General features: G+C 39.5%; 1 protein-coding gene and 1 long non-coding RNA gene across 3 annotated transcripts; one reads left to right on the forward strand and one right to left on the reverse strand.

Moving 5' to 3' along the window:
* Positions 1-4,207: 4,207 nt before the first annotated feature.
* LOC148272820 (uncharacterized) lies at positions 4,208-13,247 on the forward strand. 2 transcript variants are annotated; one of them, XR_015824760.1, is made up of 3 exons: positions 4,208-4,306; positions 8,002-8,816; positions 12,196-13,247. It is a non-coding gene; the product is annotated as an uncharacterized LOC148272820 (long non-coding RNA). The 2 variants fall into 2 exon arrangements; XR_015824761.1 differs by lacking the exon at positions 4,208-4,306 and adding an exon at positions 6,764-6,822.
* Positions 13,248-16,684: 3,437 nt separating this feature from the next.
* Positions 16,685-22,159, reverse strand: LOC148272821 (major facilitator superfamily domain-containing protein 6-like). The gene is made up of 4 exons (XM_088239536.1): positions 21,999-22,159; positions 20,405-20,523; positions 17,738-17,864; positions 16,685-17,049 (listed from the first exon to the last, which is right to left on the reverse strand). The coding sequence occupies exons 1-4, from the start codon at positions 22,084-22,086 to the stop codon at positions 16,796-16,798; spliced, it is 588 nt and encodes a 195-aa protein (XP_088095662.1). The 5' UTR covers positions 22,087-22,159; the 3' UTR covers positions 16,685-16,795.
* Between the last annotated feature and the right edge of the window lie 4,303 nt (positions 22,160-26,462).

The raw sequence follows: 26,462 nt of genomic DNA on the forward strand, positions 1-26,462 counted from the left end.
TCTCAGAAAATTTTTCCCTCTCTGTTGAAATAAATTTAAATATGAACAATATTTTGAGTTTGTCCAAATTTTTGTACACAAGGACTGGATTCAACTCCCTGGGGAGCTGTTTATATTAACATTTTACAACAGAGATGAAGAACATTTACGAGAAGGTAATTCATTTATTTATTCATATATATGTTACAAAATAAAATATCTTAATTCATACATATAGAAATAATTAGGTATATATAAAATAAAACACATTAGTATACATAATATCCAAAGAATAATATGTTAAAAAAGTAAGAGAATCTTGTAACGAAAAACTCCCTCAGAGACGTGAAAAATGTCAATGTCCAAAGTGATATTGTTCAACATAGAGATAGCCCTTCCAACAGGCATAACCATTGGCAGGTTGGTCCTGTATATTGGAATGTGAAACAGTCTATGCTGACGCTGTCTAAGCTAATTATCCGGAACATAAAAGCTGATGCTCCGCATAATTTTAGGTTTGTCGATAATACCATGCAACAATGGAAAGACGTGCGCTGTTAAATACACATTCCTTCTGGTCTCCAAACTGCTGTAACCGAGCATACCCTGGAGGAGGATAAAGCCATGGATAATATCAGTGGGATAAAGCCATGGTAATATAGAAGTCTAGGCATCTACAGGGCTTATGACCTGTCAATGGCTGGTTTAAGTGGTCACTTTACACACCGTGTAACATTCACCATTATGCCCACATTTTAACATCTATATTCCTTCAATTCTTTCATCTGTTGATGTTTGCGAAGTTAAAAAGCTGAATCCTTTATTTATGCGGGTGAGATTCGTCTAATTGAATTATTTCACCTACATACTAGACTAGGCAACGCCTAAAAATGTTATTTTTTCAATTTCTATACTTCTTCATGGACCGGGTGGATGTATCAACAATATTTTGAGTTTATCCAAATTTTGTAGATGCTTAGACTTCTATGTTACCTTATCTAAAATGTTCTTCATCTCTGTTGTAATATGTTAATAAATAGCTCCCCAAGGAGTTGAATCCAGTCATTGTCTACAAAAATTTGGACAAACTCAAAATATTGTTGATAAATCCACCTGGTCCATGAAGAAATAAAGAAATTAAAAAAATAACATTTTCAGGCGTTGCCTAGTCTAGTATGTAGGTGAAATAATTAAATTAGACGAATCTCACCCGCATAAATAAAGGTTTTAACTCTTTAACTTCACAAACATCAACAGATGAAAGAATTGAAGGAATATAGATGTTTAAATATGGGCAGAATGGTGGATGTTACACGGTGTGTAAAGTGGCCATTTAAACCAGTCAATGACAGGTCATAAGCCCTGTAGATGCCTAGACTTCTATATTACCTTTTCTTAAATGTTCTTCATCTCTGTTGTAATATGTTAATATAAACAGCTCCTCAAGGAGTTGAATCCAGTCATTGTCTACAAAAATTTGGACAAACTCAAAATATTGTTGATAAATCCACCTGGTCCATGAAGAAGTATAGACATTTAAAAAATAACATTTTCAGGCGTTGCCTAGTCTAGTATGTACGTGAAATAATTCAATTAGACGAATCTCACCCGCATAAATAAAGGTTTCAACTCTTTTACTTCACAAACATCAACAGATGAAAGAATTGAAGGAATATAGATGTTCAAATATGGGCAGAATGGTGGATGTTACACGGTGTGTAAAGTGGCCATTTGAACCAGTCAACGACAGGTCATAAGCCCTGTAGATGCTTCTATGTTACCTTCTCTAAAATGTTCTTCGTCTGTGTTGTAATATGTTAAAATAATATTTACTCAATATGTGTAGTGTAATCTCAGAGTGATAATTTTCTAGAGAAGCCCTCTATTGCATTTAACAAAAGCATTTAGTTTGGTTTTTAGTTTAACAACAAGCGTGCAATGGGCAATCATCATGGATTTTTTTATTTTAAATCACACGTCGATCAGTTCTATTCTTATTAAAATCTGTTAATAAATAAGGGAGATATAAATGATTCAATTCTAGTCATTTGAATCGTGCCAAATACAAACGATTCGTGACGTCATCGAGTATGACGTCTTCGGATGTTATGTGACGTCATCGGATTTTTTCCATCAATGTCCGTTGATTCTATAGAGTATTGTAGATAGCTTCCTTTTTCTATGTGTCGTTTGTTTACATTTACGGCGTCCTGTCACTTGTCAAACGCTACGAGTTGTGATTTATAATTTTCATGATAAATTGATAGTTCAATTTATCATTTTCATAATAAATTAATACTTAGAAGAAGTTGAAAACCATAAAATAATAAAAGAAACTCGAGATGTTAGATATAATCCGTTTTTACTTTCATCTGTCAGCGCCTGGAGCTGGAGTGTGGAGTGGGTAAGGGGGGCTTAAGATAATATGCATAGACAACTCTCCTTATATTTTTATCTGTGGCCTGTGGCATAACCAACATTAAACTGACAATTTAATAAGCAAAATGGCGTCATTATCGAGTATTTTTTTAATTAATTAATTTATTTATTTATTAACGGACATTGTCCATGTATACAATTTATAAGGTTTAAATATTACAATAAAAGAATAGTTTAAAACATTTTAAAAAAAGAAAAGAAGCATTGACAAACATAAGGGACATCGAGACAAGATTTGGACTGTTTATTTAGTGCTCGTTTAAATCGCTGTAAACTTCAACCAAAAAAGTCCATATGATATTGTCTCGAGTTAACAATACGACAAATACGGGTCATTGGAGAATTTAGGCCATAGTTTGTTCTATGCTGATCTGAAATAATTCAATTAGATGAATCTCACCTGCACAAATAAAGGTTTCAGCTCTTTAACTTCACAAACATCAACAGATGAAAGAATTGAAGGAATAAAGGTGTTCAAATTAATCGGGTTGTGGTCCTGTGGCTAGTGTCTCGGACCAAAGGTCCGTGGTTCGAATCCCACTCTACCCCAAGTCGATTCCATTTTCTAATAGTGAGTTATTTACAGCTCATTGAAAATAGCCCTCAAAATTAAATATTTGGGTAAATCGTAAGAACGCAAATATTTCTTTAAAAAAAAAATATATACATATATAGGCAGAATGGTGAATGTTACAGAGTGCGTAAAGTGGCCACTTAAACCAGCCATTGACAGGTCACAAGCCCTGTAGATGCCTAGACTTCTATATTACCTTTTCTTAAATGTTCTTCATCTCTGTTGTAATATGTTAAGTTAATTAATTGCACTATTTAATTCTGGATTCTTCGATCTGACTCAATGGGCGAGTAACTCTCCCGCGCTGCTTAATAGCCTTCCAGATATTCGCGGCTTCTCCAATAGTTATTAGACGCAATGTGTAGGTACTGGCTACACAACCGCGCACTGGGGAGGAAGGGTGAATTGATCTTCTTCTTTCTGTGCCATATCAGGTCTCCCCGACGTTGGCGATCACTCCAGAGTAGGCATTCCGGTCCTGCGCCAACTGGTACAGCGCCTAGACCCCACGCACTCCCGTCCAGTCGCGGGAGTTTCTCAGCCAGGACATCTGTCGCCTTCCAACCCCACGCTTACCCTCGATCTTTCCCATCATAATGAGCTGTAGAAGCGTATATTTGCTTCCGCGCATGATATGGCCCTAATTATCTATTCTTAATGAGGAACTTCAGCCCTACGGGAAATTGGATACAAAAATGTTTTCTTACGCGGGGTAAAAATTAGAGCATTAAATTGTACCGCAAAGTTTCTTGAAAATGTACAGAAAAAATAATAAAAAATATTTGGATAAAAACGCACTACTTTAAATGACGTCACTGGTTCATGTGAATCAACCTATGATCTGAGGGCTATGGAAGATTTCCGGTCTGCTTGTTGCTTCTGGACCAATGGGAAGAACTGAATGAGAATAAGCGGAAATGAACCTCTGACGTTACACGCGGAGTTATTTCAGAAATACAAAACTTTGAAAAATCGTAGCGCCGATAATACGATATAAAAAAAATTGACTTAGTTTAACAGTCTTTTAACAAATAAAATATAAAAAAACCACTGAACTTCCTCATTGATCTATTTATAATCAATAGAAAAATACGCGAAGTCGCGTAAATACGTAGGTCCTCAGTTACCATAACCTAAAATTGTTGACGTTCCCAAACGCCCCAAATCATTTCAGCGCCAAGGCCTTGAGTCTAAGTGGTGTCGTTTAGAGCTGTCAAAATAATGCGAGTGAAGGACGCGTCCGACTGAGCTGTTTTTACCAATTTCGAAACGATTATCTCCAATTAAACGCCGGTGTCTGCTTTTTACATTAAGGTGAGCAATTGATATATTTATTAGACCAATTTGTGTATTTTACAGATTCATTTTATTTATTTATTTATTAACGGACATTGCCCATGTATACAATTTATAAGGTTTAAATATTACAATAAAAGAATAGTTTAAAACATTTGGAAAAAAAAAAGAAAGAAGCATTGACAAACATAAGGGACATCGAGACAAGATCTGGACTATTTATTTAGTGCTCGTTTAAATCCTCGTAAACTTAAACCAAACAAGTCCAGATGATCTTGTCTCGAGTTAACAATACGACCAGAGAATACAGGCCACAGCTTGTTCTATGCTGATCGATGAACAGTACTTCATTGTTTCTCAATCTACGAGTCGGAATATTGAATTTTACTTGTCCCAGTAATGATGGAACATCGATTATACCATTTAGTATGCCGAACATATATATGGAGTCAATATTAGTTCTACGTTTTTGTAGACTAGAAATATTTAACATTGAATCTATTCAGCGTAAGAATAATTATCTCTCTCTAGTCCGAGCATCCACGCTATTTTTCGAAGCGAGCGATGTTGGACTGATTCAATGTGATTTACGCGATTGACATAGAATGGAGACCAGCCCACTATTCTAGGAGGCATATTCAAGAGGAGGGCGAACAGTTGAGCAATAAAGAGTTTTGATTGTACGGACATGAGTAAAATCAGAGGATATTCTGTTAATGAAGCCGAGTAATTTCAGTGATTTATTGACTGTATTATCTATATGCTCGTTGTATGTCAGTTTATAGTCCAAAACAACTCCTAAATCTCTGATGGACTTGACTACATCAATTTTGGAGTTTTCTAATAGGTACTCAAAGGTAATTGGTTGTTTTGTTCTATGAAATGACATTATTTTGCATTTTTTAATATTTAGTTCTAATTTTCTGTAATTTTTGCTAAATCTTGTTTATAATTAACGCCATTGATATAATATACCATAGAATTAAGAATGGTCCAGAAACCGCATACGCACATCAAACAGAAGGCGACTAAACTACTCGTAAAGGAGTAGTTTTATGTTTCGACCCATTAGTTTCTTTGTAGACGTCGCTCAGTACGCAAATGTGTCCTTTTAAAGTGTAGAAATACTGCTACGATCTTAAAGAAACAGGATGGGATCACATTTCATGTGTAATTAGCGAATGAATGTGTATGTCACAAATGCATTACTTAAAAATAAATTATTTTTCCATCTGTCAGATTGTCGAAGAAATCAAAATGGACATTTCGTTAGTGTTGCCAGGGTAGTAAATTTTGTTACCCTACTTTGCTCATCTAATGAAAATTGGACCTCGGATTAAACAACTCTGTGGTGGACTTTTGACCGAAATTACCTTTAAAACATCAAATATTATAATTTAACATGATATAAAAATATCCGTTTTATTGCACCTAAAGGCCATAAACTTGACAGACTAGAAATTCTCGAAATTAATAGATTAAAAAATAAACCCGACGTAGAATTACTAAATGAACAGATAACACACGTGCATTCCCCATTACTATACCCATTGTAATATATTTTTACTAATTACTATTTACCCATAGAATTAAGAATAGTCCAGAAACCGAATACGAGCATCAAACAGAAGGCGAGTAAACTACTCATAAATAAGTAGTTTTACGTTTTGGCCCATTAGTTTCTTTGTAGACGTCGCTCAGCACGCAACTCCTGATTCGAATTCAACTATGGCGTGTTGTGTTCTTTCAAAGTGTAGAAATACAACTAGGATCTAGTAAAAAAAAAAAACCTTACTTTGCTCATCTAATGAGAGAACTAGTGAAAATTGGACCTCGGATTAAACAATTATGTGGTGGACATTTAACCGACATTATCTTTGAATCATAAAATATTATTTAGCGTGATATAAAAATATCCGTTTTATGTAAAATGAAATTTGTTTTATATTTTAAATTTAAGGTTAGTTTATTCAATTAGTCTTATTAAACGACCCTTTACTTATCAACTATGTCGTGTCAAGCAATATTTCTTCGTGCACAATAAAATTTTAGAGAAATTAACAGATTGCTTCTTTTTACCTTACATTTGTGTTATAATCATATTTTTTCCCATCGTGCAATATTACGCGGCGACACCACGAATGCGCGCGGCGAAAGTAGGGCATAGTGGGGGAATTTTTTAACACAGTCCGTTGTATTCAAATATGATTCTACGCTCCTTCTGGACTATTCTTGATTCTATGGCTCAGTCAGCGTTGCCAGATCTACCGATTTTTCGGTAGATCTACCGATTTAGGAGCAATCTACCGATCTACCGAATTCGATTGAAATTCTACCGATTTTTATACATTTTCTTGTTTTTTACACAGAACAAAATTTCAATGCAAATAAAACGATTTCATATTATAATAATTTATTGCTTCAACAATATTTTGAGTTTGTCCAAATTTTTGTAGACAAGGACTGGATTCAACTCCCTGGGGAGCTGTTTATATTAACATATTACAACAGAGATGAAGAACATTTAAGAAAAGGTAATTTAGAAGTCTAGGCATCTACAGGGCTTATGACCTGTCAACGGCTGGTTTAAGTGGCCACTACACACACTGTCTAACATTCACCATTCTGCCTATATTTGAACATCTATATTCCTTCAATTCTTTCATCTGTTGATGTTTGTGAAGTTAAAGAGCTGAAACCTTGACTTCTAATAATATCTAAGTAATATGTTAATATAAACAGCTCCCCAGGGAGTTGAATCCAGTCCTTGTCTACAAAAATTTGAACAAACTCAAAATATTGTTGATAAATTACCTGGTCCATGAAGAAGTATAGAAATTGAAAAAATAACATTTTCAGGCGTTGGCTAGTCTAGTATGTAGGTGAAATAATTCAATTAGATGAATCTCACCCGCATAAATAAAGGTTTCAGCTCTTTAACTTCACAAACATCAACAGATGAAAGAATTGAAGAAATATGGATGTTCAAATATTTGAAATATGGGCAGAATGTCGAAGGCCACTTAAATCAACCGTCCATGCGCTCAGTAGCTGCAAGACTTGTTGTAATTTCTATTTTTATGAATTTGTTTTTGAAAATATCACTTTAACCCTAAATATCATTGTCAAATATTTTTTTATTTTTTAAAAAGTAAATAGGGGCTAGATTTCTTACTGCCCATGCGCTCTGTAGCTGCAAGACGTGCTGTAATCTAGATCCAATATATCATAATTCGAGACGAGGAACTAGAATCCCAACCGTCCATGCGCTCTGTAGCTGCAAGACGTGCTGGGATATTTATTTACTGTACAGCGCCCTTGAGGTGATTTTCACAAAAACGGCGCTGTATAAATTTTCCAAACATATAAGCCAGCCAATGACAGGTCATAAGCGGCGGCGTAATCATTCGGCGGCCTCCATGGTGTAGTGGTCAAGACGCTTGACTCACGCACGGAAGGTTCCGGGTTCGATTCCCGGTGAGAACACAAGAATTTAAAAAATGTGATTTTTCTCAAGCCTGGTTGTTCTGTAATGTAATTCACCACTGTAATTAGGCCTCTTGGCCTGTTTTCGTGCAAAAAAAATGAGAAAAAAAAATAAGCCTTGTAGATGCATAGACTTCCATATTACCTTCTCTAAAATGTTCTTCGTCTCTCTTGTAATATGTTAATGTTACTTTAATTCTTAATTTTGGAATTTGTATTATTTCCAGGATCTTCGGGAAAATTATGGAAATCGCTTCAGTAAATATTAAGGCTGAACCGGGGACTTGCCACGTAGAAGATATTCTCCTTGCTGGAAAAGAAGCGTTATGTCCCTATAGAAGAGAGAATGTAAAGGCTGAACCGGGAACTAGCGATGTAGGAGATATTCTCTTTACTGGGATAGGGGCGCCTTGGTTCTATAAAAGTAACGAAGTGAAGGCTGAACCGGGGACAAGTGATGTAGGAGATATTCTCTTTACTGGGAAAGAAGCGCCAAGTCCCTATAAAAGAGAGAATGTGAAGGCTGAACCGAGGACAAGTGATGTAGGAGATATTCTCTTTACTGCGCCATATCCCAATAAAAGCGAGAATGTGAAGGCTGAACCCGGGACTAGTGATGTAGGAGATATTCTCTTTACTGGGAAAGAAGCGCCAAGTCCCTATAAAAGAGAGAATGTGAAGGCTGAACCGAGGACTAGTGATGTAGGAGATATTCTCTTTACTGCGCCATGTCCCAATATAAGCGAGAATGTGAAGGCTGAACCGGGGACTAGTGATGTAAGAGATATTCCCTTTACTGGGAAAGAAGCGCCAAGTCCCTATAAAAGAGAGAATGTGAAGGCTGAACCGAGGACTAGTGATGTAGGAGATATTCTCTTTACTGGGAAAGGGGCGCCATGTCGCTATATAAGCGAGGAATTGAAGGCTGAACCGGGGACCAGTACTGACCAGCCTATGATGATCTACACAGAGATAGATGTAGATTATCCCGACGTTAAACAAGAATGTTTGGACTCCTCCCGTAAAGGTGGAATATCTTCAAGTAAGTGATACTTCCTTCCACATTATCTGCTCCGAGATTACGTCTGTGGACTATGCTAGATAGTGTTAAGTATATTCTTTACATAGGATCCTTTGAAGCACTTATAAACGTCAATAAATTACAACTATCGTGGTACTAGCTATCGCGCCGGCAGTGCCCCCAAGCGGCGAAGAGGGGAAGTCACGTAGAAGTGGCGTGCGTTCCTTAAAGGCACATAAGCAGTGCCTACCCTACTAGAATTTCATTAAAATAATAGCAAAAATATTAGTAACTATTTTTAAAATTTGAAAAACGCGCCAGAGATAATTCGGTCAAGTAGTGTATTGTACCGATCAGCGCGCCGCTATCGGCCTGGGTCGGGAGAAGCGCGAACTACAAATGCCTTTTTCTTCCATATGAACATAACGCGATGCGGGAACGAAATGTGTATGTGTGGGTTTTATTTCAGTTGTAATTACGCGTGTATGTGTAAGCTAGTAGGCGGTGCTTTTCGAAAGTTGGTAGGCACATTGTTTTATAAAGAACAAACGAACACGTTACGGACATCTAGCGTTTTTTTAAAATTATTATTTAATAAAAGACAGTCATGTCGAATAAATAACCTCAAATTGGTATCTCTTATATTTATACAATCGAGAGTATTTATGTTCCGCGTTTATTTTCTTAAAAAATAATAAAGGTTATTTTTTAGAACTTATTAATTTGCCAGCTAAATATGTCGGTATCTTGGAAAATCAATCGCAATTATCTAGTTGTGCGTTTACGGGAATATCAAATAGAGCCCAAAATGATTTAATTTCGAGTGTAGCAACCGTAATAAATGAAAATATTAAAATATTTAAAAGAAGGATTTCGTGGCAATATATTATATAACTGAAAAAAAAGAAATATATCATATAAATATGGCATTGATCTGGATGTAGCTTAATTTGTTGCAACAGAGGGAATTTTTTTTTTGAAAAGGGAATAGGGGAGTAAATGCATTTACAGGGCTTAAGACCTGTCATTAGCTGGTTTATAGACCACTTTACACACTGTGTAACATTCACCATTCTGCCTATGTTTAAACATCTAAATTTCCTCAACTCTTCCATCTGCTGACTTTTGTAAAGTGGATTTAAATATATATTTTTTTAAATTATATATTTACACTTAGAGCATGATAATGGTTTACCTCATTTCAATGGGGTGTTCAATGTTTTCAAACACTCATATTTACTAACATATTACAACAGAGATGAAGAACATTTAAGAGAAGTCAATATAGAAGTATAGGCATCTACGGGGCTTATGACCTGTTATTGGCTGGTTTAACAAACTCAAAATATTTTTGACTTGACTTTTATATAAATGATGCTTACACTGTATAATATTTACCAGTCTGAAGATGCCTATTAGAGGGTGAAAGCGCTAGTTTTAAATTGTAACTTAAAGAAATCTTTACGTTATTATGATTTGCCTAAATATTTCTATTTTTGTGGCCATTTTCAACGAATTGTACAAAAATAACTCACTATTAAAAAATGTGGATGTTGTGGTAGAGTGGGGTGCGAACCTCGAATCTTCGATCCAAGAGTCTATCCACGGGACCACAACCCGATTTAAATATACGTTATTAAGAGGATGTTAATATTATCAATATTGGCGCTAATTAAAGCCATGTAGATGACAGGGGCGAACGGTGTATAGAAGCGATTATGCACAGCTTACCATTATATTTGACTAACAATAATAATGTTTTATTGTAACTTTATTTACAGAAAAACAAATAAATAATTACCATTTATTTTTAATCGTTTCTTCCGTTTGTATTTTTATCCTAATATAAATATTAATATTAACAAAGCGCACCCAGCGCCTGCGGTGAGCCAAGAAACTAGCCGATTATTCCAGCTTATTTTTTCATACAAATAAGTATACTACATTTTGAATGTATTAACCCCAGTGCGGGTTTTTTCTCCTAGATTAAACTTGCAGATTACACAAATTATTTGAAGATTCTTGATTTGGAAAACAGTATTTCAAACAGTGTTTCTTTAAGACTATTTTTCTTTGAGATGGTACCTTTGACATAAGACCATAATTACTTTCATGCGTCATATTGCGGGACATATAGCGCTCGACGCGGCCGTTTTTAGCACTATTAATTACTAGAACAATGCGGCCAGTTGACATTTCAATTGAATACCTAATATCGACTGAATTCACAATGGTATTTTTTTATTTATTTTTAATGAATTATTTATCAAAGTAATGGATAATATATCTATATAATATAATATATCACGAAGTTACGTGGTTTGAGTTGATTTCGTGGATGAGAATTGTTGTATCACACAGAACCACAGAAAAATATCAATTTAAAGTATATATTACTTGCATTATATTATGTACCTTCTATGAGGGTACAAATATATGATATTTTGTTGTGGCTTACCTGTAAATAAAATCACCATTCGCCACTGATAGATGATATACTATTCCTCTGTCCCAGGACTCGACAATTGTCCACGTAAACAGCAATGGCAAGCTTTGATGCCCAAAATCTCCTGACTCTGTCAAACCACGTCATCGAAAGGGTCGAGAGTTTTAAATACCTGGGTGTATATGTTACGGAAAATGGCAGGTTTAAAAAATAGCTGTGAGTGCGGCTAGGAGTAACAGGCGCCACATTCAACAGTATGAAGGCTGTCTGTAGATCGGATCTTATTCAGTGAAAACCAAATGCCGCCTTTATAACGCCTGCACAACAGCTATTCTCCTATATGGATGCGAACTGTGGCACCTCGCTAGGGCCCAAAACAGCAAAATTCTGAGTTTTGAGAATGTTTCGCAGAAGAATCTTGGGTGTGCGGTGGTTTGACTTAGTGCGGAATGAAGTTAAAAGAGAACGGACGCAGCAAACTCCGGTGACAACTGTCATCAAGGGGAGGCGATACGGTTGGCTTGGCCGTGTACTGCGGATGCCTCCTGAGGGCCTTAACCACGCTTGCCTACTTTACAAGGTTCTCGACGTCCTGGACGTCCACTGCTGACTGTTCGTCGGCAGTTCATGTCAGAACTGCGGGACGCGAACCCGACTCGGGAGGACGCACAGGAGCTGGCGGCCGACGGAGATGCTTGAAAGATCTTCGCGGACATCATATGTTTCAACTATGGAGCGGACATGGAATGATGAAACAGGAATCGTAGGACAAAACATTGTCTCGAGACATTGCCACTGAAATAAACGGGTGGTCTATCTCCGCGGAACAATTATAAGACATTTTCCCCAAGTTCGTTTTGTTCAACTAATACTTCACGCTTTCATCCGTCCTTTTTCGTTAATATGAAATAAGATTCATAGAGATTTCATACTTTTTTCTTGTTTTTGTTTCAGGTTTAAAACCAAGCCAGCCATATTTCGCCTGTTCAGAGTGTCAATATAAATGTTCGAAGAAGAGTATTTTGGTATCCCATATGTTCACACATACCGGTGAGAAACCATTCGCGTGCTCAGAGTGTCAATTAAAATTTTCTCGGAAATGTCATTTAAAATCTCACATTTTGATTCACACCGGGGAGAAACCATTTACATGCCCTGAGTGCCAATTTCAGTGTTATCGGAAAGTTAATTTAAAGTCCCACATGTTAACTCATACTGGCGAGAAACCATTCCCATGCTCGAAGTGCGAATTCAAATGTGCCCTTAAAAATACTCTAAAAGCGCACATGTTAACTCATACCGGCGAGAAACCATTCTCGTGCTCAGAGTGCCAATTCAAGTGTTCTCAGAGAAGTTCTTTAAATGCGCACATGTTAACTCATACCGGTGAGAAACCATTTGCATGCTCAGATTGCCAATTTAAATCCGCTCAGAAAATTAATTTAGAATCACACATGTCAACTCATACCGGAGAAAAACCATTCTCGTGCTCAGAGTGCCAATTTAAGTGTTCTCAGAGATATTCTTTAAAATTACACATGTTTACTCACACCGGTGAGAAACCATTCTCATGCTCGGAGTGCCAATATAAATGTCCAAAGAAGAGTAGATTGCGAGTACACATGTTGACTCATACCGGCGAGAAACCATTCTCATGCTCACAGTGCCAATTTAAATTCGCTCAGAAAAGTAATTTGAAAGCACACATGTTAACCCACACCGGCGAGAAACCATTCTCATGCTCAGAGTGCCAATATAAATGTCCAAAGAAGAGTGGATTGCGAGTACACATGTTGACTCATACAGGCGAGAAACCATTCTCATGCTCAGAGTGCCAATATAAATGTCCAAAGAAGAGTAGATTGCGAGTACACATGTTGACTCATACCGGCGAGAAACCATTCTCATGCTCACAGTGCCAATTTAAATTCGCTCAGAAAAGTAATTTGAAAGCACACATGTTAACCCACACCGGCGAGAAACCATTCTCATGCTCAGAGTGCCAATATAAATGTCCAAAGAAGAGTGGATTGCGAGTACACATGTTGACTCATACAGGCGAGAAACCATTCTCATGCTCAGAGTGCCAATTTAAATTCGCTCAGAAAAGTCATTTGAAAGCACACATGTCAACCCACACCGGCGAGAAACCATTATCTTGCTCAGGCGCTAATATAAATGTCCAAAGACGAGTAGATTGAAAGCGCACATGCTGACTATACTAGAGGTAAAAAAAAATAACAATAGCTTATTCAACAATGTTTCGAGTATGTCCAAATGTTTGTAAACAGGCTGGATTTGCTCCCTAGGGAATTATTCAGATCTAAATTTGTTGCAACAGAGAGAATTTTTTTTTGAAAAGGGAATAGGGGAGTAAATGCATTTACAGGGCTTAAGACCTGTCGTTAGCTGATTTTACAGACCACTTTACACACTGTGTAACATTCACCATTCTGCCTATGTTTAAACATCTAAATTTCCTCAACTCTTCCATCCGCTGACTTTTGTAAAGTGGATTTAAATATATATTTTTTTAAATTATATATTTACACTTAGAGCATGATAATGGTTTACCTTATTTCAATGGGGTGTTCAATGTTTTCAAACACTTATATTTACTAACATATTACAACAGAGATGAAGAACATTTAAGAGAAGTCAAAATAGAAGTCTAGGCATCTACAGGGCTTATGACCTGTCATTGGCTGGTTTAACAAACTCAAAATATTTTTTACTTATATTTACATTCTGATCATGAAAATGGTTTCTGTCCGATATTCGTTACTTGGTAAGGTGAGAATTATGAATTAATTATATTTATTATGTTATTAATAAATTATTTTTTTTAACTGTTTTGTTATCTTTATTGTAAATTTTCATCCCCAAAACCCTTTTTTTCACATTTACACGCTTTTGGGTTGTCTTTTTTGGAAGTTTGTGGCGGAGCCGAAAGACCACAAAGTGACGTTAGCAGGCGCTAATCAGGGGCAATTTTGTAAGAAATTATGTTCGCTATCAGGCATGTCTAGGATATCTAAAGCATTTATTTATGTATTATATGCACAAGCAAACAGCAAAATACTGAGTTTCGAGAATACATGTCTCATAAGAATCTCGGGTATGCGGTGGTTTGACTTTGTAAGGAATTAAGTAATAAGAGAACGGACGCAGCAAACTCCCGTGACAACTGACATCAAGCGGAGGCGATAAGGTTGGCTTGGTCATGTACTGCGGATGCCTCCCGAGAGCCTTAACCACGTTTGCCTACTTTACAAGGCATCGGACTCTCGACGTGCTGAACGTTCACTGCCGACTGTTCGTCGGCAGTTTACGTCGGAAATATGTGACGCGAACCTGAATTGGGAGGAAGCATCGGAGCTGGCAGCCGACAGAGATGCCTGGAGGATCTTCGTGGACACCATATGCTCCAATTAGGGAGCAAACATGGAATGATGATGATGACGATATGGACATATTCTAGATATATTCATATACATTTGTAAAGTTTTTTTATTAAAACAAAAATTGACTAAAATTCTATAATATACTATGAATAGATGAGAGAGAATGGGAAGGAAAGAAGGAGGCGAAAGGAAAAACTCAAATATTCAGATAGTGACACTTCATACGCGATTTGAATGCAAATAAAGAAGAGGCGTCTCAGATTAATGGGTGGATTATTTTCCACAATCGAGCAGCTGCTACTGTGAAAGAGGATGGTTATGTCTTTAGTCTTCACACAACCGAATACCGCACGCTGCACCAGGCATAGATGTATGGGCCCTTGCAACACTGGACACATGAAGCTCCGGGTGACAGGCCTGCCAACACAGAGGCGCAACACGGCGCCAACTGACCTCCATTGATTCCGGGTCAATTGTCGATCTATTTTTAGTCCTGTAGTGGATCTTTTGTAGGAATGAAATGGTCACCACAGTTTTGTTGCAAGGTGCGTGCAGTTTGAATGAAAGATTAACTACATTATTTGTTGGTTTAATTGAATATAAAGTTTAATAACAATACACAAAGGTTATATATATATAATAGACTAAAATACAAAAACTGAATAAAATTAACAATGATTCAAAGTTTATAATATGTGGGCATAGAATTGAGAATAGTCCAGACGGAGCGTAGAATCATATTGGAATACATCGGACTGTGTCCGATAATTCCCCCACTTAGACACACTTTCGCCGCGCGCATTCTTGAAGTCACCGCGTAATATTGCCAGATCGCGAAGAATATAACCATAACACAAATTTAAGGCAAATAAAAAAACATTTGTCAATTTTTCTAAAATTTTATTGTGCACGCGGAAATATTGATTGACACAACAGAGTAGATAAGTCAAGGGTCTTTAAATAAGAGTAATTGAATTAATGAACTTAAAACATTAAACAAATTACATTTTACATAAAACGGATATTTTTATATCATGTTAAATAATATTTCATGTTTTAAATATAATGTCCACCACAGAGTTATTTAATCCGAGGTCCAATTTTCATTAGTTTTCTCATTAGTTGCGCAAAGTAGGGTAAATAATTTACTACCCTGGCAACACTAATGAAATTTTCTTTTTTTTTCGACAATCTGACAGATGGAAAAATAATTCAATTTTTAAGTAATGTATTTGCTACTTACACATTCATTTGCTAATTACACACGAAATGTGATCCACCCTGTTTCTTTAAGATTCTGGCAGTATTTCTACACATTTACGTATTGACTGAAATAATTTGTTATTAAAGAATAAGTACTAATTAGGCATAAAAAGCATTTCATCGGAAATCGGGGCTAAATTACAAATATCATCAAAAGTATACTCTCAGTCAGTCACGTAGTCCAGTACTATATAGCTACTCAGTAGCTCTCGGGAAGTTGGCGCGGGCGAACGTTTCGCCCGAGTCGTCAGCGATACCCTGTGGTTTTTTCACGTTTTCAGCAGTTAGACTTGAAATATTATCATCTTTGAAATGAATTATGGTTAATTAAAGCCATTTCCTATAAATATTTCATTTTTCAAACAAACAGAGAGCAGAGAAGATAGAACGCCATATCACTCTATCTTTGCACAATAAGTCGCTTCATCTACATTCATACATCTTCTCATGCACGCACGCCGATTAATAATATCCTACTTTAGACATGTCCGTCTTCAAGTATTTGATGGACTTGATCGCGCCATGTCTTTCTCGGCCTTCCTCGTTTTCTGCATCCATAAAAATTTGCAGCGTAGATCCTTTTAGCCGTTCTTTTGTTGTCCATTCGCTCTACATGTCCAAACCAACGCAGCACCGCTTTCTTGATTCTGTCGATAATGCATATCTCATTTCATTTTTTCCATTTCAAATCTCTTATTTTATTCATGTGTAGTGACTACACAGCACCGTAACTCGAGGGTGTTTTTGGGACAGTAAGGGAAAGAATGAGTCTAAAAAATAATGATAAAACATGTATTTTAAATAAAAATGTAATGAAGAATCTCGAAACCATAACAGCGTCGATAGGCAATGATGCTAGTAAAAGTTGTACGGTGTTTTGATCGGTGTCAGCTGTGGACGGTCCTCGGATCCGCCTGCGCGACGTCCCCGGTCGTCTGTTCGGGGACCAGGCTGCCCAGCTCGGCCTTGTCCGCCGGCCGCGCGCCGTCCGCGCGCCGCGCGGGCGACTCGAGCGCGGTGGCCACCAGCGCGGCGTGCGCGCCCGCCGCCAGCAGCGCCAGACACGCGAAGCATCGGAAGGACGACCGCCCCCCGAGGTACTTGTACAGTATGCCGCCCAGCAGGGAGCCGAAGGCGAAGCCTGGAAACGGGAACATCTAAATTTTTTGCAACTAAAATTGAGCCACTTAGTAAACTTGGCATTTTAGGGTATTAGAAGCAGACTTCTTCTTCTTCGTTTTTTCATGGCCTTTTCACATCTCAACTCGGGTGTTCTGGCCAGTAGAAGCAGACTTAGAAATCTCAATTGAAGGAGTTACTGAGGTCAGTGAGTGTTTCGGAGCCTACACTAAAATTGAGCCACTTAGTAAATTTGGCATTTGAGGGTATTAAAAGCAGACTTAGAAATCTCCATTGAAGGAGTTACTGAGGTCAGCGAGTGTAACGGAGTCTGCTTCTAATACCCTCAAAAGCCAAGTTTACTAAGTGGCTCAATTTTAGTGTAATCTCTTTAACACTCACTAACCTCAGTAACTCCTTCAATGGAGATTACTAAGTCTGCTTCTAATACCCTCAAAAGCCAAGTTTACTAAGTGGCTCAATTTTAGTGTAAGCTTCAAAACACTCTCTGACACTGTCATAATTAAATTCATTACTTATTCGCCGAGTAACAAATACGCATTAAACGGCAACCTCGTGTCCTCTGACAATCTCCAACTGGAGTAGGAACTCCATCCAACAACAGCAAAATCTTATAGGCTTTTATTATACCTTGAACAAATGTATATTCTGCGGCTCTAATAATTTGAACAAGAAATGTATGCCCTTACCGAAGCCGTCATCCATTCCAGCCACGATGCCCTGCAGCGTGGCGGACAGGCCCGGGGGGGCCACGGCCGCCGCGTACCCGACTATTGTAGAGTAGCACAGCGCGTACGTAGGCCCCTGCATCACCAGCTGGGACAAAAACAACATAGTTTATATATATAACAATGAGGGAGTTCAGTGGTGTCATGGAATTATCGTGTTTGCATACATCGCACTGCGTCCAAAAGTCTGACATCCCGTCTGCGCGCATGCGTGAAATGGCCGCGTGATGTTATCAGATATGTCCAGAAACCACGTACGCGCATCAAACTGAAGCCGACAAAACTACTTATAAATGAGAAGTTTTATGTTTCGCCCATTTATTTTATTTTATTTATTTGACACTTTATGTACATATACAATAAATATACATTTAAGGGCGGGCATATTGCCTTAAGGCAATTTCTTCCTACCTACCCAAACCGTTCAGTTTGAGAAAATTATAAATACATGGACATATTGAATCTTACAATTTTATACAAAAATTAAAAGCAAAGATTAACAAAAATAAATATATATATAAAAAAAATAACACTATACTATGAAGAGAGGAGAGGGGATGAGAAGGAAAGAAGAAGGATAAAGGAACAATTTAAATATTTAGGTAGTGACATTTCAATCTTGACTTAAATGTAAATAATGAAGGGGCGTCTCTAACATTAGTGGGTAGATTATTCCACAATCGAGCGGCTACTACTGCCATTAGTCACTCTGTAGACGTCGCTAAGTACGCAACTGCCGATTTAAATTCAATTACGCCGTGTTGTGTCAGTGGTGTCATGGAATTATCATGTTTGCATACATCGCACTGCGTCCAAAAGTCTGACGTCCCGTCTGCACACATGCGTGAAATGGCCGCGTAATGTTATCAGATATGTCCAGAAGCCGACAAAACTACTTACAAATGAGAAGTTTTACGTTTCGGCCATTAGTCACTCTGTAGACGTCGCTTAGTACGCAACTGCCGATTTAAATTCAATTACGCCGTGTTGTGTCGTTTTTGAGTGCCGAAATACTGCAGGGATTAAAAGGGAATGTGGTGGGATCACATTTCATGTAAGCAGATAATGTTTTTTTAAGAATTCGGTTATTTTACCGTATGTCAGATTGTTAAATAAAACAAGGTAGACAATTTGTTCAAATTGCCAGGGTAGTCGATTTTCTTACCCGGCTCTCTATTAATAAAACGTAGTATATTCATCATCATCATCAGTGGCGCTACAGCCCGTTGTGGGTCCTCCCTCCTAACCTCCTCCATACCATATTTTCATCTCGTAGTATAATATTAAACGGTATTAATTTATTTGATTATTTTTTTACGTTTTTTAAATAAAAGTAACTGTTTTTTTTATAGTCCAGTCAGTAAAATATTTTTTATGGTTTGCCACTTAACGCATGCGCGCAGACGGGATGTCATACTTTTGGACGCAGTGCGATGTATGCAAACATGATTCTACGCGCCTCCTGGTATATTCGGCGGCCTCCGTGGTGCAATGGTCAAGACGCTTGACTCACGCACGGAAGGTTCCGGGTTCGATTCCCGGTGAGAACATAAAAATTAAAAATGTGATTTTTCTCAAGCCTGGTTGTTCTGTAATGTAATTCACCACTGTAATTGGGCTTCCTGGCCTGTTGTGGTGCAAAACAAAAAAAAAAAAATGAAAAATGAAAAAAATAAATAAATAAAATTCTATGAGTGGAGCATTATTATTTTTATTTGTTAATAATATTTCGTATTTTAAGCGCTATGCATAGAATTAAGAATAGTCGAGAAGGAACGTAGAATCATATTTGAATACATAAGACTGTGTCCAAAAATCCCCCTTTCCCCGCGCGCATTCGTGATGTCGCCGCGTAATGTTGCACGATGGGAAAAAATATAATCACAACACAAATGTAAGGTAAAAAAGAGCAATCTGTTAATTTCTCTAAAATTTTATTGTAAAACGGATATTTTTATATTATGTTACATAATATTTGATGTTTCAAAGATAATTTCGGTCAAATGTCCGCCACAGAGTTGTTTAATCCGAGGTCCAATTTTCATTAGTTCTCTCATTAGATGAGCAAAGTAGGGTAAAAAAAATTACTACCCTGGGAACACTAACGAAATGTCCATTTTGTTTCTTCGACAATCTGACATATGGAGAAATAATTCAATTTTTAAGTAATGCATTTGCTACTTACACACGAAATGTGATTGCATCCTGCTTTTTTAAGATCCTAGCAGTATTTCTACACTTTAAAAGGACACAGCATGGCATAGTTGAATTCAAATCAGGAGTTGCGTACTGAGCGACGTCTACAAAGAAAATAATGGGTCAAAACGTAAACCTACTTAAATAAGTAGTTTAGTCATAAATATGAGTAGTTTAGTCGCCTTCTGTTTGATGTACGTGTGCGGTTTCTGGACTATTCTTAATTATAGGACGCTGTGATTGTTTATAGTTTTGTATTTGACAAAATTACTTCTCGGTGATTTCTGCTGATTCGTCAGTCTAAAAAAGTCATTGTACATTGTCAGTCCGTCGGTTCGCAGCCAAGATTGTCATGTTCTTGATGGATGTCGTCACTCTTAACGTGGCCCAGTGTGAGTATGCCAGTCATCTATGTCTGGGTGTCGTACGTACCTCTATCGGCAGTATCTGCCAAGGGCTGGTTATGAAGGAGATGAGAAACAGTCTCAAGGCGTAACACAGGAGGCAAAACGTTAGAGTGTGTCCGAAGCCAAAGCGCTTCAGAATCTTACCTGGAAAATACAATTTATCTTTTAAAGTAATTCAACATCACGTGGCAAAAACCTCAGAGTAATAATGCGTAACATAGAGAGAAGCCCTATCACTATGTTGCATAGAAAGCAAGCGATGTTGATTGTTGGTTAGCAACAAATTAGCGGCCATTTTGTTTTACTTGACAACATAAACATAACGGTTCAATCGGATGCTTTTGTCGCTGTGCTTGGCTTTGTTTGTAAATAACTCGGATATTTACGTAGTAATAAATAAACATCCACTATGGTGAATTGCAGTATGTTTGGTTGCAGCAGTAGGAGCGTCAAAGCTGTTAAAGGAGTCAGTTTTCACAGGGAATTGATTCCCAATATTTTCCCACGATTTACATTGACTTTTGGCATTTATTGTCCCGACGCGTGTATTTTGTTGCTTAAAAACTTTCCTTATATCGACATTTTTACTTCAGATACTATTTTTTCTCAATTTAGGAGATAAATTTGTGAATTAAAGCATGTTTACTGTTGATAATGACAGTTGATTACGGGCAATATGTCGGGGCCGCACTAGGCATCCATGTAAAGTTTGAGTCTTTATCAAGTAGAGGTATATTCAAATTTTACTTGAAATAGCAACGTTAACCTTGAAATCGCATCTAAAATGACGTGTCCAAATTTCAGGCCGCTACGACTCGCCGTTTCGGAGATGTGACGGACAAACAAACAAACTCAACACGGGACTTTGGTTCCACGGAGCTGGGATTTATGTCTCAATAAATGTAACATAAGTATATTGTGAATAAAATAAACACACACGTGTATTTTCAGTTTTATAAAATAAATATAGGTGAATTACAGAAAAATAAATTGGAATAACCCTTCAATAATAAATACACAGGTCCATATTTAAAAGTATTTACAATGCAAATTAATATCCATTTGGCAATTTGTTGGCCCATTGTTTTGCTGCGAACTGTAGCTAACTTAATACCCAATAGTCATAGAATGGTTTTCCTACGTTTGGGCTCCTCTATATGTATTTAATATCTCTTTGACAACTGAGATTACTTTGGAAGTTTTAATCGGGACATTGTTGGTTCCATCGGGACGTTGGTACAAAGCGCTCAATAATGGTGACAGTTCCGATACATCGGGACGGATGATAACCCTATGCATGATGGGACTGACTGAGGCTGACCAAACTGACTAACTAAAGACGCTACTACTTATACATTATACTAATTGTGCATTTTGAGGCCGTTTACCATGTATTCCATGTCTCTTAGCGATTTGATATCCGCTCACGTCAGCACTTTGTCACTGATTATTTTAATGTTTTGATAATCAATTGTTTACACACAGGAAATGTAAGCCTCACAAGTACATAATTAAAAATGATCCTCTGAAGTTTCGCGGTTTGGCCCTGAAAAAACGTGTGTAAATATATACATTATGTTAAATCTAACACCAGAAAGAAAGGTAAATGATCTGCATACCGGATATAGCAAAAAATATGAGTTCTCCGCCAAAAGACTGCGCCGCTACCGTCAGCCCCTCGAGGAGTTTGATGGTCCCCATCTGCATTGTCTCAGTCGCCAGTTCTTCCAAAAACCTACAACATTGCAAGATCTATCAGTGGCGAGCGGTAAGTTTTTCGATGGGCAAGCCACAAAAATTCTAATAAAATGTCCATAGCGGTAGCGCCACATATAAAAAAACAGGTCTATTTCATACTTGATATAAGCTGCAAATAATAGGTTATTAGGAGAATTCGTCCCTGTGATATATGACGCGACATTGCTAGGTAAGGTGTGTACAGCAGAATATTACATCCAAATCCCATTGTTCATCCGCAACTGAAGACCTGGCCGAGAAACCGCATCATATCTATACGAGGGTTGCTACTTAAGTTTTGAGATATGACAACGCCAGTGTAAATATTTATTTTATTTAAATCTTAAAATAGGGCACACATATCATACATATTGTTATGTGTGTTCTAATAATAACATTACAAATATATTTAATTTATAAATTGTTTATCACATATGTCTTGACCATTATTTTAAATTTTGATATGTTTTTTTCTTCATAAATATTTTTTTTCATTTCGTAATATGTCATCGTAAAGTTTGCCATTTTTAATGGTAAACGTACTCAGAACGTTTTGTCATACGAGTGATATTTGTGTTATTTACAGATACTTGAAAAAATAATAATTGTTAAAAAAAATGGAACCAAATCGTAAACATTTTCATGCGATGATTTACTATGACTTTCGACGTGGATTAAATCAACAACAGTGTGCCGATCAACTCGCTGCGACTCTTGGTGATGAAGTGCCATCTCAAGCCACCGTCGTTAGCTGATTTTCTGAATTCAATCGTGGTCACAATTCGTTACATGACAAATTTCGTGAAGGTCGTCCAAAATCAGCTGTTGTGCCAGAAAAAAACAATGGTTTGCGTGAACTGATATTGCGAGCTCTTCATGTGACATAACGTGAGATTGAGGCGTGTTTGGGCATTCGTTTGCAGAAGACGAAACATGGAGAACCACCACGACAATGCGATTTGTCACACATCAGCTCAAACAAGAGAATTTTTGAGCATTTAAAACATCTAATTAAAACGGTCAGCAGCCGTACAGTCCGGATTTGGCACCCAATGATTTTTTTCTTATTCCCATATCAAAATAAATTGCAAGATTAACGATTTTCGACGCCTGAAGAAGCGGTTGATACGTTTAAATCGCGGCTTTGGAGGTACTTCAATCGGACTGGAAAAAGTGCTTCGAAAATTGGTTCAAACGCATGCAAAAGTGTATTGATCTTCAATGATCATATTTTGAGAAACAATAAAGCCATTGGGGTTCGATTATAATTTGCGTGGATATTATTTGACTGAATGCGTTGATCTGTGTTAAAATATGCGGGGAAATAAGAGATGCGTTGCGCGGAGATGGGGAATGAGGAATCGAACAGTATGAGGCTAAATGAACAACAGTAGACAAAAATCCTGCCTTTAGGAAGACAGGAAAGGGAATCGGGGACAGGAATCCGGAGGTTATATCCAAGTCCTGGCTTCTGGGTAGTATTTTCCTTTTTGATGAAAACGGCACTTTCGCTGAAGTTATTTGCAAAATATAATGGACTGTGGCGGAGCGGCGGTCAGATGATGTAAAAATGTTCAGATGCGGGCAGATGATTATAGGACGAGCATATACGGGCAGATAAAATTCTAACACGCGGAAGATTATGCGAGCTCATACCAATGAACTAAGCCGCAAAATATTTTTCAGTCTACACTCACTTAGAAGGTTGCTAAAATTCTTACCCATTAATACTTAATGCACTCTTGTACAAGCATTACTACTACCCATTCTAGATTACGCTGATGTTTCCATGACTGATGTTCCGGACACGCAAAGAACGTTAGAATGGACAAATGAAAGTGATGTAAATGATATATGTAAATGTGTGAATTAATAAACGTAGCTAGGAACCCGGTATTTGTGTGACTGAGCGCTAGGCTCCCAATAAAGATAAATGATTCGCTTTCGAGCCTGGCCTCAGTAATACCGGGGGAATATAGCCAGGGATTAATCTTTATGTATTTATTTATGTATTTCATGTTTGTAAGGCCCTGAAAAGGGCCTATATTGTATTGCCTATATTGTGTATTGTATTGTCATGTTGCGCGCGTCGCGGCTGCCGACGAAATGGCCCGTACGGGCATTGAGCGCCCGTATTTACGCCACCTGCGGCCAGCGGCATGTAGCGAGTGGCGGGGGAGAACTACCCCCACCACTCCGAGGCAGCCGGCGCGGGTGGGATGGCCGACTCACGGAGCCCGACGCGCACCGCTTTATAAGGCGATTATTTTGTAGAAATAAATCAGTTGAGTTCCTAACTCTGAACAGTTCACACGTGTTTTATTCCGTTCTCCGTCCTGTTCGCCTTCCTGCACTTCGCTCTTCGCTCCGCTCTGCCTGCTGACTGCCTTCGCCTCTCTGCACCACTTGGACCGGGTGGAAAGTCCTTTTCAGGGCTATTGAGGTTGACTTGCGGTCGGCGCAGCTGTGCTCCTACCTTCCGACTTTGTCTTTGGCTCTGTCTGGGAGGGCGGCTTCCCACTTACGCCGGGAAGCTTGACTGCGGCAGACGCGGGTGACGAACCGGCGAAACTTTCATCGTGGTAACGCGTACGTTACATTTGGTCCTTCGGAGCTAAGGATCGTCGCCAGTGGTCTCCAGTCTACAGCACAGCTACAGCATGCCGGTCAACGGATCGCCTGTGTCGACGCGTTCGGGAACGCGTCGAGACGCCGGCACGGAGCACGAGGAGGATCGCCAGGAGCCCCAACAGGGGCCTTCACGGGAACATCAGGAGCCCCAACAAGGGCCTCCAATGGAACAACAGGACTCGGACCAGGAATCTTCACCCTCGGAGCGGTCCATCTCGTCGGCAACGCTTCGCCGACACTTGGCCGAACGTGAGGAGCATCACAACAGACAGGTGAACAGCCTCAACGAAATCATCGCCACGCTGAAGGCCGCCAACGCGAGGGAAGATGCCAGTCGAGGCGTAGCACTGCCTCAGACGTCTACTGCCGAGGACGATGCGAGAGGCTTCACATCACACGGGACGTCGGAACCCACTCAGAAGCCGCCTTTGGACGCGTCCAGGGCCGATGTAGCCTTCAGTGCAAGGAAGGCTGCCACCACACGCTACGCCGCTGATCCGGAGGACACCGGAGCGGCGTACACACTTCCGCCGAGCTGCTACGCCGACAGCAGCCGGGTGAGAGATGGGGCCCTAGGAAGGCGCCCTGTCGCAGCCACAGCCTTCTCTGGACGAGAAGCCACCACACGCTACGCCGCTGATCCGGAGGACACCGGAGCGGCGTACACACTTCCGCCGAGCTGCTACGCCGACAGCAGCCGGGTGAGAGATGGGGCCCTAGGAAGGCGCCCTGTCGCAACCACAGTCTTCTCTGGACGAGAAACCACCACACGCTACGCCGCTGATCCGGAGGACACCGGAGCGGCGTACACACTTCCGCCGAGCTGCTACGCCGACAGCAGCCGGGTGAGAGATGGGGCCCTAGGAAGGCGCCCTGTCGCAACCACAGTCTTCTCTGGACGAGAAACCACCACACGCTACGCCGCTGATCCGGAGGACACCGGAGCGGCGTACACACTTCCGCCGAGCTGCTACACCGACAGCAGCCGGGTGAGAGATGGGGCCCTAGGAGGGCGCCCTGTCGCAACCACAATTTTCTCTGGACGAGAAGCCACTGCACGCTACGCCGCTGATCCGGAGGACACCGGAGCGGCGTACATACTTCCGCCGAGCTGCTACGCCGACAGCAGCCGGGTGAGAGATGGGGCCCTAGGAAGGCGCCCTGTCGCAACCACAGTCTTCTCTGGACGAGAAGCCACCACATGCTACGCCGCTGATCCGGAGGACACCGGAGCGGCGTACACACTTCCGCCGAGCTGCTACGCCGACAGCAGCCGGGTGAGAGATGGGGCCCTAGGAAGGCGCCCTGTCGCAACCACAGCCTTCTCTGGACGAGAAGCCACTGCACGCTACGCCGCTGATCCGGAGGACACCGGAGCGGCGCACGCACAGCCATCGGACCGCTACAACGACCACAGCCCGATGAAGGGCCGGAATGTCTGGAGGCACCCGACCGAGGGCGCGGCTAGAGTCTTCAATGGGAGAGAGGCCGCCGCCACACACCCCGCTGCCAGGATGGATGACCCCGAGGCAGCGCAACCACTCCCGAGCCGCTACGATGTGCAGCGTCGGGAAAACAAGGAGCCACCTGTCTACAACCGTAGACAGGACGCCGCCGTACGCTACGCTGCCGGGACAGGTGAGCCCGCAGCAGCACGTACAATATCATTGGGGGGCTACGGTGACCGTGACCCAGTGAGCACGTGGGCCCAGCAA

This window comes from Micrasema longulum, unplaced genomic scaffold (assembly GCF_059751315.1).
Source record: "Micrasema longulum isolate JH-2025_06_02 unplaced genomic scaffold, ASM5975131v1 h1tg002181l, whole genome shotgun sequence".
Lineage (NCBI taxonomy): Eukaryota > Metazoa > Arthropoda > Insecta > Trichoptera > Brachycentridae > Micrasema > Micrasema longulum.

Bases quoted from the DNA above. Each gene is read 5' to 3' on its own strand.
- LOC148272821 (XM_088239536.1), bottom strand. From the start codon at position 22,086: ATGCAGATGGGGACCATCAAACTCCTCGAGGGGCTGACGGTAGCGGCG. The intron at 17,865-20,404 runs GTACGTACGACA...TTTTTGTCCCAG, and splicing joins GGCAGATACTGCCGATAGAG to CTGGTGATGCAGGGGCCTAC. The intron at 17,050-17,737 runs GTAAGGGCATAC...TCCCGTTTCCAG, and splicing joins TGGAATGGATGACGGCTTCG to GCTTCGCCTTCGGCTCCCTG.